The sequence below is a fragment of the Azolla caroliniana genome, unplaced genomic scaffold (genome assembly GCF_043228905.1).
Source record: "Azolla caroliniana isolate FFs.n. ecotype wild unplaced genomic scaffold, voAzoCaro1.0.p SCAF_11, whole genome shotgun sequence".
In the NCBI taxonomy this organism is placed as follows: domain Eukaryota; kingdom Viridiplantae; phylum Streptophyta; class Polypodiopsida; order Salviniales; family Salviniaceae; genus Azolla; species Azolla caroliniana.
Genome location: NW_028230446.1, coordinates 20202092 through 20218097, shown reverse-complemented (window position 1 = coordinate 20218097; position 16006 = coordinate 20202092). Strand labels below are relative to the sequence as shown.

Here is a 16006-nt window from a genome sequence, read left to right as displayed (position 1 = left end):
TGAATTGACAATATGGTAACACATATAACTGCTAAAGAGGAAGGTTGTCAAAAGGCATTTGCGGAAATGATGTGAATGTTGAGATAAACTCATGGGTATTTCATAGTTTTTTCTTAATGTTTATGCCATTGTCTTTATGATTGCTAGTGATGACCATGATGTGATGGGAGAAACACACCTAGCCACACAACACAATCTTTGCATTATTAGGAAAATGATGGGTGACTCAAAGGTTCGTGCTTATTTGATATGCAAACACGTTAAGTTACTGAATATCCATTTGGTAGGCCAACATGTTATGTTCTTGACCATCTATTTGGTAGGCCAATGTATCTTTGTGTTCTTACACATTGGATTGTACGTATGCTACATAGTTAAAAAATGAGCTTTCCAATAATCATGCATGAAGGGATTGAAGTTTTTAGAAGCTCGATTGTTTTGCACTTACAAAAATAATAGGCCTCGGAGAAATCACATTTATAAAACTATTTCCAAAATATTATTGAATAATATTGTCTAGACTCTAGCCTATGAAGAATTGCTTTCTCATAAAGTTCAACGATAGAAAAGTAAGAATTCAAAACAAGACAAGACGTGCTAAAGCACAAAGTGAAAAGCATTTCCTTTATAACCCATAAAGAAGCTTTGGTACATGGACTAACAAAAGGCGTGCGAGTGTCTCATAACACAATATTGAAAACAAACATTAGAAAAAAAGTTACCCATATTGAAATGGAAGAAACCTTGCTATCGTTATGGCGTGAACATCGCTCATTTCATTATAGAAATTCCTCCTAACAATATGGATTTACAAATTGAATTTATATAGTTGAAGGGTTGAAAACAATTTCATTGCCTTCTTGAGGCAACAAAAGCAGTGACTTTAAGACCATGTTATTTGCACGTAATAAGCTACAAGTAATATTAATTGCAAACTTGATTATGTCTAAGATAATTAAAGGTACATATTCTAATACTTTTAAAAGGAAATCCAAAAAATACAAAAATAACTATAAATTGTATAGACAATACTGATTGAATTATGTGCCCATGCACATTGCATATGCATAATAAGGTAATTCCTTATCAAAGCAATACAAATTAGAGCCTAGATAATCACGAGATATTGGATGTATGGTATGCCTTTTTTAGTAAATTTCAATGGAAACCTACTTGCACAAACTAGATTAAATAACGATGACAAGGGATTGAGAAGACTATGAAGTTCAATGCGGGTTAACCTTTGTCATACCATAAAGGAGCTACTAAAATATCGCTGTAAATATGGCGTTTGGCAATGTAATTAACATGCCTGCATGGGAAAAAAGAAATAAGACTACATGATGAACAAAACCATTACTAAACAGAATTTCTAATTTGGAAAACTAAAGAGCTAAGTTTCAGTTACATGACGTTGTATAAAAAACTAACATATACAAATTATCAAGAAAGATGATATTTGCTTCTAAATATTGATGTAAGATATACAATTCAAAGTGTTACTTGTCAAGTGGTCGGTCCCACATTATAGTATTGCTTTTAATGTGGGCAATAAGGAGTGGTGTACACAAATATTCTTTTGAGTTGGCAATACAATCAACCATTAGAATGCCATCTTTTGAGAAGTTCACGTGAAGTCAATATGGTCACCATGTGGTGGAAGCGAACGGGTCCAAATTTGGTAGTAAACAAACAATTGGAATACAATAGCAACTTATTTGTTTCGTATGAGAATCAATGTTATCAACGTTGTCTCTTTGTTATCCTTGATATTTTTAGAAATGTTATATGCAAAAATATGTGTAATATTTGAGTCTTCCATTTCCTTTACAAATGAAAATTGATGCAATCTAGAACTCTCTTCGAATGACAATAATGGCTTCTGCATAGGTGGCAATATTATATCAAGGTGGCAATGAAACCTCCTAGATTTCATAGCTAGAAGTTTGAAAGTTATCATTGGAGAATTTAGTATAAAAATTCTAGGATCGGAATCATGTAGTCTTAAAAGCTAGTCAAATGGGGCCAAGCACATGTGTCAAGAAGTGTGTACCTTGGAAGTGAAGAGGGATCTCAACCTCACAAATCAATTAATGTTTGGATAAATTATAATAAATGGTTGATGGGGCACATATCAATACAATGCACACCATGACTACACAAACTACCCTCTTAGATCACATATATGTAAGGGGTTTAAACTTTAGGACACTAAAACGTTGTTTGAACTCTGATCCATTTGTGTTCATACACTTGCATTATATCATGTGTGAGGGAGATGTTACTCACATAGAGGGTCCTTGCACCATATATTGTTCAACATTCTTCCTCATATGCATGCTTGGCTACTAGCATATGGCCACTCCACTTACACGTCCTGCAATCATACTATTGTTATGCTTACATAATAGTAGTTCTATGAACCAAGGGTGACATGGAGGACCTTTGCTCCACAATGTAATACTTGGGGCGTGGAAGATCTTAACTCCACAACTAAATTTTAGTTGTAGGGTAAATTTTGGTGAACAATAATGGTCAAGAGAGATCTTGGTTGAATGATTTAGTTAGCTTTTAGATCAAATTAGCATCATAAAACTATTAATCTCACCCAAAATTTTGCCTATTTTTTTTCTAATGAGTCAAGGGTCATGGAGAGTTACTACGGAGATTGATTGCATGATCTTAGATCCACAAAGTAATTGGCCTTTAGGTAGAAATGACCTCTTTGAAAAGCCATGGAACTACATGCAAGGAAAAGCCATGAATAGCTTAGGTCTAAATCAAGCATACACATCACAAAAAATTTGGTTGAAAAAACATGTTAAATACACATTTGTTTCATGCAGTCAAGCTCGATAATAGTTCACATTGCAAGCATGCTCTTGACAAAATGCATACCAACAAAACACATGTCCAACTTTTATGTCATAACCATTATGGTGTTCTCTTGGGTTGAACGTTAAACCATTTCCATGGATGAAAATGTATTGTGGTCATTATGGGATCTTATGTTCACATAGAGGTTAGTTTTTAGATAAGTCTTTAAAAACCATAAGAATCAACAAACATTGGCAAGTGTCAATTGGTCTTAGCTTTGCATAGTTATCAGTCAATATTTCGATAGAACATTAGTTTTTAGACAAGAACCGAGGGGATATTAATTAGGTTCACAAAGCATCATTAGTATCAAGACAAACAACTAGCTATTTGATACACACGAAGAAATAATGGGGATATTCCTGGTTTTACATTGTAGTTAGTGTGTAGATAGAACAATAACATTTAGATAAAACATGCAATGGGATCATAGCTCCACAAATCTCTTGACAAGTTGAAATTTCTTTGGTAGGAACTAAGTTTTGAGGTAGATTGACATATATTTTGAAGTTTTTCGATAATTACAATTACAATATCAGAGTTATTGTTTCCTTCACTAAAATTCTGTGCATATCATGTATTTAAGATAGATTCTCAAATCATTACGTTTATATCATGAGAGTTTTTTGTTTTCTTCAAGAGTATTCTATGCATATTGTGTATATGATTCTAAAATATTAATGTGCTACAAATGTGATGTTATTTGTTATTGTAGGATACATAATTTTAGATGTGAATGGAATATGAGGAAAGGAATATGCTTTCTCCTTTTGGTACACACCCATTCAAAACACATATCTAGGAGCGAAGACAAAAAGTAAGTAGAACAAAAGAAAAAGATGTGATGATATTTAGGCAGTAGGTAACTCAAGAGAGTTATTCGAAAGACACAAAAATATTGTAATGTATGTATACACATGTATCTACACTATGTGACTATGTAAGTTTGTAACTATGTAACTATCTACCTTTTTGTCTATTTGTCTCAAAAAAACTCAATATAAGGAGGCGATAAGACAAATAAGAACACTATTGATGCATACCATAATCTAATTGAAGACAGAGCTTGATTAGTGATCGAGGTATTGCCTGCATGGCACATTGTCAAATGTATCTAATGACGGCATTGGGAGTTTGATGTAGGGTGACAATCTCATATTCCATTTAGTGCAAATGTGTTTCTCTGGTGGGTAGTTCGCCTTTGGTTGTGGATTTAAAACATTGATTCATTTTAGATAGGACTTTTTTTTCTCGAGTGATCAATGAGGATATAAGCATGCATTATTGCTAAAGCCATTTCGGTGGTTATGTCCCTTTTAGTGGTTTTTGCTCCAAGGAGCCAAAGCTTCACCCAACCCATTATATAAGGTAGTGTTTCACTACCTTAGATATATATAAGGGTGTATGGCTCGATTGGATGAGTTGTTATGTGATCTAGTGTTACAAAACCTTCGAGGGTATAATATACATAGCCATAAGATCCTCACTATTACAATAGGGGGGCATCGATAATTTTTTGTAATTGTCACACTACTTTAACATAGAAACTACTTTGACTAAAAAAAAGAAATAGACAAAGACAAAGATGAGACCTTGGTTGTTTCTTTCTCCTCTATCTTTAGTGGAGAGAGAGAGAGAGAGATTGTTGGAGTGGGAGTTACCCCTACTAGTAGTAAGCTATTTATTTAGGTTATCAATCAACACCACCTACAAGCTGTGGGCTCTATCTAGAATCCTTATTGTTTCATGCACTACAACTACCATGATATTATATTAACATATAAAGCGAATGATCTCAACCTTTTGCTAAACTGTTATACCAATTGGCGAGAGAACTATATGTCGAAACATCAAAACATGAGTCGAGAGGGGGGAGGGATGGGGTGGGGGCCCGGTGGGGGCAGGGTATCAAAAAGACGACTAAATCGATGCCACTTGCTCCACTCTGCCACACACACATACTTCTCGACTACTGTTTGGTGAGGTGGATGTTTCTTTTGTTATGGCTCTCTCTCTCTCTCCACATGCTTCCTCTTCTCCTTCCTTCTTCTAGCTTCTCATAACGACATATATACCTCTCTCTCTCTCTCTCTCTCTCTCTCTCTCTCTCTCTCTCTCTCTCTCTGCCGTCAGTATGTTTGTTATATGCTCATATGTATACTCAAATTGATTGAGAGACGGAGAGAAGAGTCAGTGAGTATGTATGTAGTATGTAGTATGTAGTAGTTAGTAGATGAGATCAGTCGGTGGAGAAGAAAGCGCAAAAAGCTTCTAATCCTGTATATAACAACAAAAACACAAACGTTTCCTCTCTCTCTCTCTCTCTCTCTCTGTTTCTCTGGCTCTGAGAGCCTGGTGGAGAACAGGGGAAAGAGCAAACGGAGGATAAGAGTCCTCTTGCCTCTGTCTCTCTCTCTCTCTCTCCCACACTACAATTTCCATTCCCTCTTTTCTTCTCCACTGCTGTTCTTCTTCTTCTCCGCTTCTGGATCTCGCCTTAAATACTATAAACAACAGTATTCTCTCTTGTGTTTAGCTCCCTCACCATTATCAGTCAGTAAGTGTGTTGCGTTCCTCCCTCATCCTCGTCACCATCAAATTCCGGCTTGGCCAGATGAGTAGTAGCAGTGACAGGAGTAGCGGTAGCGGTGGTAGTAGTGGCGATGGAGGGTCATCCAATTCGGGCGTGCGGAATATAGTGGGGATGTACGAGATGGGGAGGGTGCTAGGGGAAGGCAACTTTGCAAAGGTGAAGCATGCCAAGCACAAGGTCACTGGCCTTCATGTTGCCATCAAGATCCTTGACAAGCAAAAGATCTTCAAAGACAAGATGGTCGAACAGGTTCTCCCTTCTCTTTCTCCTTCTTCTCCTTCTTCTCCCTCTCTCATTCTGTTTCTCAGTTTCCTCAAATCACATACAGACACACACTACATTTAATGTTTCTGTCTGTTCATATGCATACCCGTATATGTGTGCATACCTTACTCTCTTTCACTCCAATGCCCTCAAGACTCGGTTATGATTAGTCTTTATATTTGTATACCCATTCCTATTTTACCCCCAATTGTCTTCTTCTTAACGACTCTATTTCTGTTTTGCTTGAATTTTTATCTATCTGCCACCCTGATGTGTTTCGTTAGAACTCCTGTTTTTAATTATATTTTCTTTTTTATCATAGGTCCTCCTATATTCACCATCCGTCTCCTTGATGGCTATGTTCTTTAAGACGATGCATAACATGCTGTATATTGTATACATATGTACTATATATGGCGTCTCCATGTGCTAGTTAGTAGTCATGCCAAGTTGAAGTTCTAATACACTGTTTCTATGTAAATTCACTGTGTCTGTCTTTGATATGCCGTTTCAAGACGAGTTTTTTGCTGTATGTCTGATGTACACATTATGATATACACATGTATTAAGTCGGTTATCTTTCTCTCTGATGGGCTTGTTAAGACTCTGGTTGTATATGTCTGCGCTCCATCTTTGATCTGGATGATGGTCTTTCTTGACACTCTTCTATGAAGCCAATTCATACTCTTTTGAAAGTCAAGTTTTAGATTTCGTTTCAAGAAATATGACTATTTTCCTTTCAAGAATCCCATCTCGTCAATTCTAACCACAAATCACCTATTGTTGTTTTCGTATGTGCAGATCAAAAGAGAAATATCTACCATGAGATTAGTGAAGCATCCCAATGTAGTGCAGCTATTTGAGGTTGGCCACTGTTTTGGTTGCTTATTTCCCTTCCATTTATGCGCACATTCATTCATGTATGCACCCAACTGTTGTTGGGATCTAGAAACAGAATACATAGGGAAAATGCTCTCTTTTCCTATGTAGGGAAGATCTTTGTCTAATATGTTATTTCCTTAAGTATGGACCTAAATGTGATCTATGATGCTTTTTCGACTCCTTTTTTATTTAGGAAAGATGCTTGTCGAAAATGTTATTTCCTTAAATATATTACCAAAATGTAATCAATGATGGGTTTCAGGTGATGGCAAGTAAAACGAAGATCTATGTGGTCATGGAATATGTGACTGGAGGCGAGCTTTTCAATAGAATTGTTAGTAAAATTCTCTTGTCTTTCTCTTTTACTCCAAATTCTTAATCTTTATTTTGATATGTTTGGTAATGAAATTAATCCTGTCAAGTTATTCTTTAGCAAATTGTTTTTAATATGGATAGTTGCATATTTATTCATCTTTTCTTATATAACCATTGAAGATGTCTGATATAACAGAATCGTCATGGGAAGCTTAAGGAAGATGAAGCTAGGAAATACTTCCATCAATTGATAAATGCTGTGGATTATTGCCATAGTAGAGGGGTTTTCCACAGAGATCTTAAGGTTCGTCCATAATTTTTTGGCTTGGGTTTTTCGAAACATTCTAATATCAGCTTGTAGTCCCTCATTTTTTACTTATGATTTAATTTTTCTTTCTGTCTACAGCCTGAAAATCTACTTTTGGATTCCAAAGGGAATTTGAAAATTTCAGATTTTGGTCTCAGTGCTTTGCCACAGCAATGCAGGGTAAGAACGAAAATAAATATGGTGTGAAATATTAGATCTATTATTAACATACCCATAACAAATCTAATGACTAACTTAACATTAGTGCATATTAGATGTAATAGAACTTCTTTCGACTAATGAGTAAATCTTTTCATAATTGTATTCTCTCCGTAATATCTAGTCACTAGATTGGTTATATAGTGCATTCATCTATGTACATTTTTTACTCAAATACATTATTTTAACAGGAAGATGGACTGCTTCATACTACTTGTGGTACACCCAATTATGTTGCACCAGAGGTATAAGAATGAACATAGATCTGTTTCTGGAAACTCATATAATTTTTTCTTATATTTTCTTTGGATTTCCTGCGATGCGGTGTATTTTCAGGTTATAGTTGATAGAGGATATGATGGGGCAAAAGCTGATCTATGGTCCTGTGGAGTGGTTCTGTTTGTTCTAATGGCTGGATACTTACCATTTGAAGACAAAAATCTTCTTAACCTATATAAAAAGGTATTTCCATCAATATTATTATGAGACATATTTTTTATTTTCAAGTATGGAGGATTTATGTATCCTGATCTGTTTCATCTTTCCCAATTTATATATAAAAACCCTCATTTAATACGTGTCCTGATCTGTTGCATCTTTCCCAATTTATATATAAAAACAGTTGTTTATTGTTTTATCCTTTTAGGTCTACAAAGGAGAGTTTACATGTCCATCGTGGTTCTCCAGTGGAGCAAAGAGATTGATCTCAAGGATCTTAACGCCAAATCCGAAACATGTAGAAGACAAATTTTGCTCCATTTAGTCAAATCTTGCTTTATTTTTTTCTATAAAAGATAAAGTTCATTTCAATTTATCTTATTAGACTACATGCATTGATTTGTTTTTTCAGCGAATTACAATCCCACAAATACTTGAAGATCCATGGTTTCGAAAAGGCTACAAACCTGAAAAGCAGGCGGTGACTCAGAATATTAACCTAGATGATGTCAATGCCGTGTTTAGTGAATCGACTGTAAGCTCTGGTTTCTTTGGCTTTCCCAATCCTATACCTTCTTAACATTGTTATTTTTTTCCTAGGTATACATTGAAATGACTTGGGAGAACAATAATTATAATTATAACAATGTAACTTTATTTTTCCGTAGGAATTTAATAACAGATTTCAAATTTGCAGAAAAAGTAACAGAATAACTTAAATTCCTATTTATTTTATTAACTTGTTTGCCTTCTCTTTGATGTATTCAGGAATGCCTGGTTACGGAACAAAAAGAGCTGAAGAGTTCCAAGCCGACATTATTGAATGCATTTGAGCTCATCTCTTTAAACAAAGGGTTGAATCTATCAGGATTATTTGAAAAGAAGCAGGTTCTCTTGAGAATCATTTAGTGGTCTTTTTTCTTTGGGTTGAAATTTGTGGGGATGTGTACTCTATATACATGCATAGATAAATAATTAAATGAATGAATAAATAAGTATATATATATATATTTATATATTCAAATTTGTTATACATGTACATATACCTGTCTCTACATATACACACCATCACCTATAGTATATATCCAAATTTACACAAATTATATACATATACATGCCTGGCGTATACATACCTTTATCCTTGCAAAGTATCATTATTAATAGATTCCCATGTCTGTGCATACATACACATGCCTATAGAATGCATACACCTTTTGCAAAGCATCATTATTAATAAAATTCATTGTTGTATATAGGAGCCGAAACAAGAGAGTCGGTTTACATCAAAACATCCTGCACCAGAGATAATATCAAAGATGGAGGAAACTGCAAAGCCGCTTGGTTTTAATGTACAAAAACAAAACTACAAGGTAAAGTCTCCAGTAAAATAGTTGATGATGAGACATTCGTTACAGTATGTGAAGTCAAAGGGTCCTTGTATAAGAGACTGTATATTCCTAATCAAGATAAAGAGGGTATATTGTCAGTGAATGACTTAGTCCGTTGTACTAGAGACAATACTTTATCAAGTTTAAAGGGTCCATGATATACCTAATCACGGTAAAGAGGGTATATTGTATGTCGTACAACTTACCCTAATTTTGTAAGATTTCATTGTAGTAGGCCTCCCCTCACTGCCATGTAAATTGTCTTTATTTTATGCTAGATTATAATGCTTGTGGATGATATACTAATAGCACGATTTGCTATCAGATGAAATTTAAAGGGGCAGAAACCGGTAGGAAAGGTCATCTATCCATTGCAACCGAGGTATTTATTAATACACCATTTTGGGGTATTAATTACAATACAATTCTCAAATTCTTCTTTTTTTATTTTAAGTAACTTGTTATTTAAATAGGTCTTCGAGGTTGCACCTACACTCTTCATGGTTGAAGTAAGAAAGGCTGACGGAGATACCTTGGAGTATCATAAGGTATGTGAATTATATGATATATAATAATATAATCACAGCTGTAAATATATTTGCATATATAGTGCACCCTTTTGTGAAATGGAACTTTTTGATTTTTAGTGTTTACCCTGAATGATGTAGTTTTGTGAGAATTTTCGGACGGGTCTGAAGGACATAGTGTGGAATAGTGAAGTGGATATGGATGGATAAGAAAATTGCAACAAAATACTATTTGGGGCACTGGTACCAACTCTGTGATACAATGATTGTATCTGCATACATGGAGCTGTAGAGAAGGGAAAATGTATGTTATGCACTGGAGAATCAATTCCAATTGGATCAAAAAACGAAAACATACAACTGTTTTATTCTTTCTAAAACAGTACATTGCACAACAGAATTGGACACTCGGTACCAACACTTGGGTTCGGTGTATTTGGAAGATGGTTTCAGCCATACTCCAGATTATAGAAAAAAGAGTGAAGAGATCATTAACTTCTATATGTAAAAGTATTGAGGTATTTAGTTGAATCCTATAGGTAGGTGACCCTAATCATCAATCTAGGACTTGTATATAATATGTACATATTCTCCTTAAGCTTAAAGGAATGACTTGGAAAGTAGATCAATTTTTTAATATTTATGGAGTTGAAATGGGGTACGGAAGTCTCCTCATTTTTGTTTGGACTTTGCAAAGAAACCTAAAGCAATTTATAATTTTTGGTACTTCATTATTATTTAATTGCAAATACAGCCAAATCTCTAAACATTTGTGATTTGTTTGTTTCCAAAATTCCATTTCTATCGAAATATCGAAATTTGAAAGATGTGTGGTTCTGCTATGAGTGTTCCAATTTGTGGGATACTAGTATTCTTGTTAAGTTTCACATGGGATTTGAAAGATCTATTGGAATCTTCTAGAAATCTACGTATCTGTAATGGTGGAATCCTTGCTGTTGTAGTACTCGTAAATGTATGTACAGATATAACTGTGATTGTTAGAAAAACTAGATAATGGCAAGTGCCAATGATTTGTGCCTCTGCTACGATGGTTGAAATTTGTATAATGTTAGTAATGGTTTTCATCAACCTAGGGAGCAAACAGACAGGTCTATACCATGATGAAGTGATCTTCTTGTTATGGTCATGAGATATATGGCGTACTGTAAGATTTTAATGGGTGCCGCTTCACCAGAGTAGGGTGAGTTGACAAACATACCCTTTGACACGGTGTAAAATTTTGTTTTGATACCATCTCGAGGGTAATAATTATCAATAATTGAAGCTAGCTTGATTTAATTGTTGAAACATTTGACTAATCAATTGACTTAACAATTGGTAATTAATTTTAACCTCATACTAACACTAACAAAGAAAATTATAGCAGTGTTATTACATCCTTTACAATGGACTAACATCTCGCACCTTCATGTTCAATACATCCTGAAGACTCATCTCTGAACCTCATATGTATGCTCTCTAGGATATGAACGCTATTCATTGCCCCCCCCTCTCTCTTATATGGGTGAAGTATTTTGCTGTCAACATAAGGTTGTAAGTTCAATCAAAACAGTACTTCCAGAACGACATTCCACATCAGTGCCTTGGATTAGCAACCTAAGTCTTAAAATAGTTCACATAAGTATCTCAACTAAAGGACTGACCGGCTCTCTCTCTTTGCCTCATTGATTTCACACGTGCTACATGAAAAGTATGCAAGTCTCTAAAGAGTTTAAACTCCCTCTCTCATCAATTCCACATACTGCATGGAAATGTTTCAATATTGTCACATAGGTTATGCTTCACATCAAGATAAGGATAATAAAATCCCTTCTTCTAAAATAATTTGTTTGCAATCATGTGCCATTGGTTGTCTCCAAAACAGTGTTGAATTGCTCAAATTCAACTTGTGTTGAAACTCTTTTAAAGGGCAGGTTTTGCAATATGTTTGGACTCTTCATCCACAATGCTATACCAATAATGCCTTTATCGCTTTCATCCTGAAAGTAATGTAAAAAGCGACATGTTTGCTTGAGCTTCTCACTTAATGTAGGAGTAGCTCAAAAGTTCATGTCATCCCATCTATCTTTCTTCTCTTTAAATCTTCCTCTTGCACTTGAACCTCAATCTCTTTCACTCCATCCCTTTTTTCTCTCTCCCAAGCTTGGGCCAGAGGGAGAGAGGGAAGGCAGAGAGAGATGATGATGCAGGCGTGTATTAAAGTTCTTGAGAGGCCTGTAAGAGAACCGATGGGATCCAAAATATTATTTCAATGCGTCTCAAATAAACCACATGGGGGTTATGAGTTTAATAAATAACATTGCATGTAACGCACCTGCGTAGAGAGCACAGATGCGTACATATTTGTAAGTACATGTGTGCTTAAGAGGATGGTATTCCCAAGTTGAACATAATTGCTGCATAGGATGATTGGTTGTGGGAAGTATTGGATGGCAATTGTAAACATCTCATATTATCGTCTTTGGGTTCTTGATTGGACAAACCATGTTGATGCGGTATTGCTCAAGCTATTCTTCTTTTTTGCTCCATTCAATATCATGACTATTGAGTGAGATGGAAAGAAAATTCCTTCTTAGGTTTGGATGACATGGGAATGTATTCCCTTGAATTTTTTAAAAATATGAGTGAGCATTCTCGTTCCATTTTATGGTAAGATCATTGTGAGTGTAATAGATAACACATTGGATGATTGAATTTTCATCATTAGCAAATTGTCTATGTGTAGCTCAAGTAGTGTGACCACTTGTGACCCCTCATTCGATCTCTTAAACCATTTGTGCCTTGTGTCCATCTAGAAGAGGCCTTACATAAGTTACAAATACACCCTAGAAGATAGGTCTAAGCAAGCTTTTGGCTTCCACTACATAATGTTATCATCATCATATTGAGGATTTATTTTATATAAGTTTATTCCTGCATCTCAAACTACTAACACACTAATCCAATTTGTGGATTTGAATATGCAAAGTCATTGGCAATGCCTCTACATAAATTAGTTGGCTCAAAAATCTACAGTGGACAAATTATGCACGTACAATTGCCCACAGTTTATTGTGCTATTATCATCCCCAGACTGACTTTTGAGGGCATCGTGTGTAATGGTTAGGTTTAAGCAAACCAGCAAGCAACTGTGAAATAGCTTTATGTAGAAGCAATTTTACTGCATTCAGTTCCTTGAAGCAACAATACTATCACATCTATTTACATCTCAGGAAAAGGTAAATTAGCTGCAGGAAGAACATAAAGGAAGCAAATAAATTATCTAATCATCATATATTGTAAAACTATGCAGTACAATAATTCAACGTCAAACATTTGAACTCATGTTTGTAGTACATAACACATAACATTCATTAGAAACTGTGTCCACATTTTTAATGTAACCCTGTTACTTCAGTTTTGCAACACATACAGATTGTGGGATGACACCCCATCATACGATTGAATCAATGAAATAATTTGGTTGAAATCTAACACCAAACTACGGTGACAAAAATTGCACTCATTTTTCAGGAAGTTTGCAACAAAGCACCGGCAATGACACAATATAACATTGATACACAGCACTATCAATCCTGATGATAATCACCATGAGAAATGTATCAAGTTGGATCATTACTAGAGATCTCATAATAGCCCTTTCAAAATTGCAGGAAACAAAGCATAACCTTTTGACTTGTAGGATGTATGCTCAGAGAACCAGAAAAGCTGTATTATGACAGACAGATGATTACTAGAGATGTTCGTAATGGACCTTTTAATACTAAATTCATCCGAACATAATCATTTACTTGCAGTGTGCTTACAGAAACGCTATCAAAACATACTAATAATGACAGTAAGATAGTCATTTTATACCATGATCAATACTGTCCACAACAAAGGCAAAACCGTAGGCTATCTGATACAACAAAAGATTGGCAGAAACATTATTGTTCCTGATAACAATCAATACATTCTGGTCAGTAAGAACTGTACCATGATGGATAATATAAATGGAGAACTAGCTATGCGCACACGATACCGAGACTCAAACCATATTATTTCACTCGTAAGGATGTAAATGGTTTTCCGTGACAGGAGCCCAAGAAGTTCTGCTTACCAGGTAAAACGTGAGCAAGGAAAACGGAGACGAGAAAAATTATTCTCATTCTTCTCTTTCTCCTATGAATCCTTCATTTGCAGAGCTGGCTTGAGCTTCGAGAAACTCGAGCTGTCTCTCTATAAGCGTCAACTTCTCGTTTAGCTTGGCAAGTTTACCTCTGGTGGTAGACTCTGACAGAAAACAAAACACAGTCAGATCCATCATAAGAAAGAATACATCATGAGAAAGAATAAATAAAGAACGATCCATCTGAAGAAAGGATGGAAGAACGGCTATCACAAAACAAAGGAGATCTGTCACAAAAAAGAACGACTGATCCATTACATGAAAAAGAATGGTGCATTACAGAACAGCGTTATATACTACAACAGATTGATCGAAAACGAGAAATGCAGACCCGTGCACAACAAAAAAGAAGGATCTGTTCAATAAAGAACAAAAGAGGCATCACAAGAAAGAAAAATATTTAGAAGAATGAACGCTACATTACAAGAAAAAAATGAGCGAATGCTTCTAAAATGAACATTAGAATGCAAGAGACAATCATTCATGACCAAAGCTAGGTTTCCAGACGTCTAACCGATGGAACTGGATTCACCGACAGAGAGAGAGAGAGAAGAAGAAGAAGAAGAAGAAGAAAATCTGCTACGAGAAAAGAAAACGATCTGGTTCAAAGAGCAATGCGCGACTCAAAACGAGCAATTATTTGAATAGATCTAGGGTTTTCTAGTTTTCCAATAAATGAAACAATAGGGGGGGGGGAGATAGAGAGGTCACTACCGAACTGCAGAACGAACTCGAAGAGGCGCTTGACGTGCAGAGAGAGAGAATTGGAGAAGTGCTTGTTGTCCCAGTCCGCCTGCACAGCAAGCTTCATCCGCACAGTTTCACTGTTCGCAGACATGGAAGCTCTGAAGGAAAAAAGAAGAAAAGAAACAAGCAGAAAGGGGGAAGAGAAAAAACTTGACTTTTTACTTCAAAGTTCAGAGTAACATAAACAGAAGAAATGAAATTGCTTGACTTGACTTTGACGTACAAACAAGAAATGAAATGATTTTGGCTTGACTTAACATTCAAGAATATATGAAATGGAAATAACTGTCCCTTGGCTAGACTCCACTTGACACTCGATTGAGAGAGCGAGACCATCAAAATGCTCTCTTGTCATGTGGTCGCTACACTTTTCTTAGTGTTCATATTTTCTAAACTTGGAGACATTGGTCTCATTTCCATGGGTCATATCCATGGATTTCATAACCATGTGTTTCTACGTTGAACCAAATATCTTGAAGGATCACGATCATGCACCAAGCTGAACAACCAAAGCAAAGAATGATTAGTAATGGTGACCCCACAACATGGTGAATCAAGAGTGTCATATGTTACTTTCGTACTCCAGATTGCTTGATATATAATACTCCTTTTTTATTACCATGTAGCTCCATAGGTTAATATATATCTCGATTTGGCTATCCTTTCATGAATAAAGTGAAATAAGCACATCTTTAAATTCTTCCCCAATGTGTGTGTGTGTGTGAGAGAGAGAGAGAGAGAGAGAGAGAGAGAATTCTTTCCTTGGTGGAGTGTTCATCTTGCCTATTGGCAATTCAACATGTTCCACTACCCGTGTAGTGTAGTTGATGGGTGACCATACTCCATTGTCACACCTATTGTAAGTAGTGTTTTTTACACACATTTATTAATATAATTGTGTGTTTTCACCAAGAGAGAGAGAGAGAGAATTCATCTTACCAATTGGTGATTCAACATGTCCAACTACTCATTTAGCAGTGGTACCATTATAGTGTTTTTCACACACACTTCTCAATATAATCATTGGTATATATAGAGAGTGTATAGGGGTGAAAGGACAATAACAATCTTATGTGTACGTTTCTATGCATGATTGTATAATGTATGTTTTAGATATCGTAGAACAAGCAACGTAATGAAAAAATTGAGCCATGCTAATTAAGAAAAATGTTGACCCATGGTGTCATTGAACAAGAATATAGAAGATATTCATTGTACCACTATGTATCTGAAGTGTATCTATTATATTCTTCAATA

At 35.4% G+C, this 16006-nt stretch overlaps 2 protein-coding genes across 2 annotated transcripts; one reads left to right on the top strand and one right to left on the bottom strand.

Moving 5' to 3' along the window:
* Positions 1–5463: 5463 nt before the first annotated feature.
* Positions 5464–10539, top strand: LOC147858408 (CBL-interacting serine/threonine-protein kinase 9-like). The gene is made up of 14 exons (XM_087327255.1): positions 5464–5719; positions 6536–6598; positions 6879–6950; positions 7128–7235; positions 7338–7418; positions 7649–7702; positions 7794–7919; positions 8104–8193; positions 8308–8430; positions 8664–8783; positions 9152–9265; positions 9609–9665; positions 9757–9831; positions 9952–10539. Exons 1-14 carry the CDS (start codon positions 5492–5494, stop codon positions 10018–10020), a joined length of 1380 nt encoding a protein of 459 aa, XP_087183381.1. The 5' UTR covers positions 5464–5491; the 3' UTR covers positions 10021–10539.
* A 3125-nt stretch (positions 10540–13664) lies between these two features.
* BRK1 (BRICK1) lies at positions 13665–14890 on the bottom strand. The gene is made up of 2 exons (XM_087326684.1): positions 14717–14890; positions 13665–14106 (listed from the first exon to the last, which is right to left on the bottom strand). The coding sequence occupies exons 1-2, from the start codon at positions 14838–14840 to the stop codon at positions 13979–13981; spliced, it is 252 nt and encodes an 83-aa protein (XP_087182810.1). The 5' UTR covers positions 14841–14890; the 3' UTR covers positions 13665–13978.
* Between the last annotated feature and the right edge of the window lie 1116 nt (positions 14891–16006).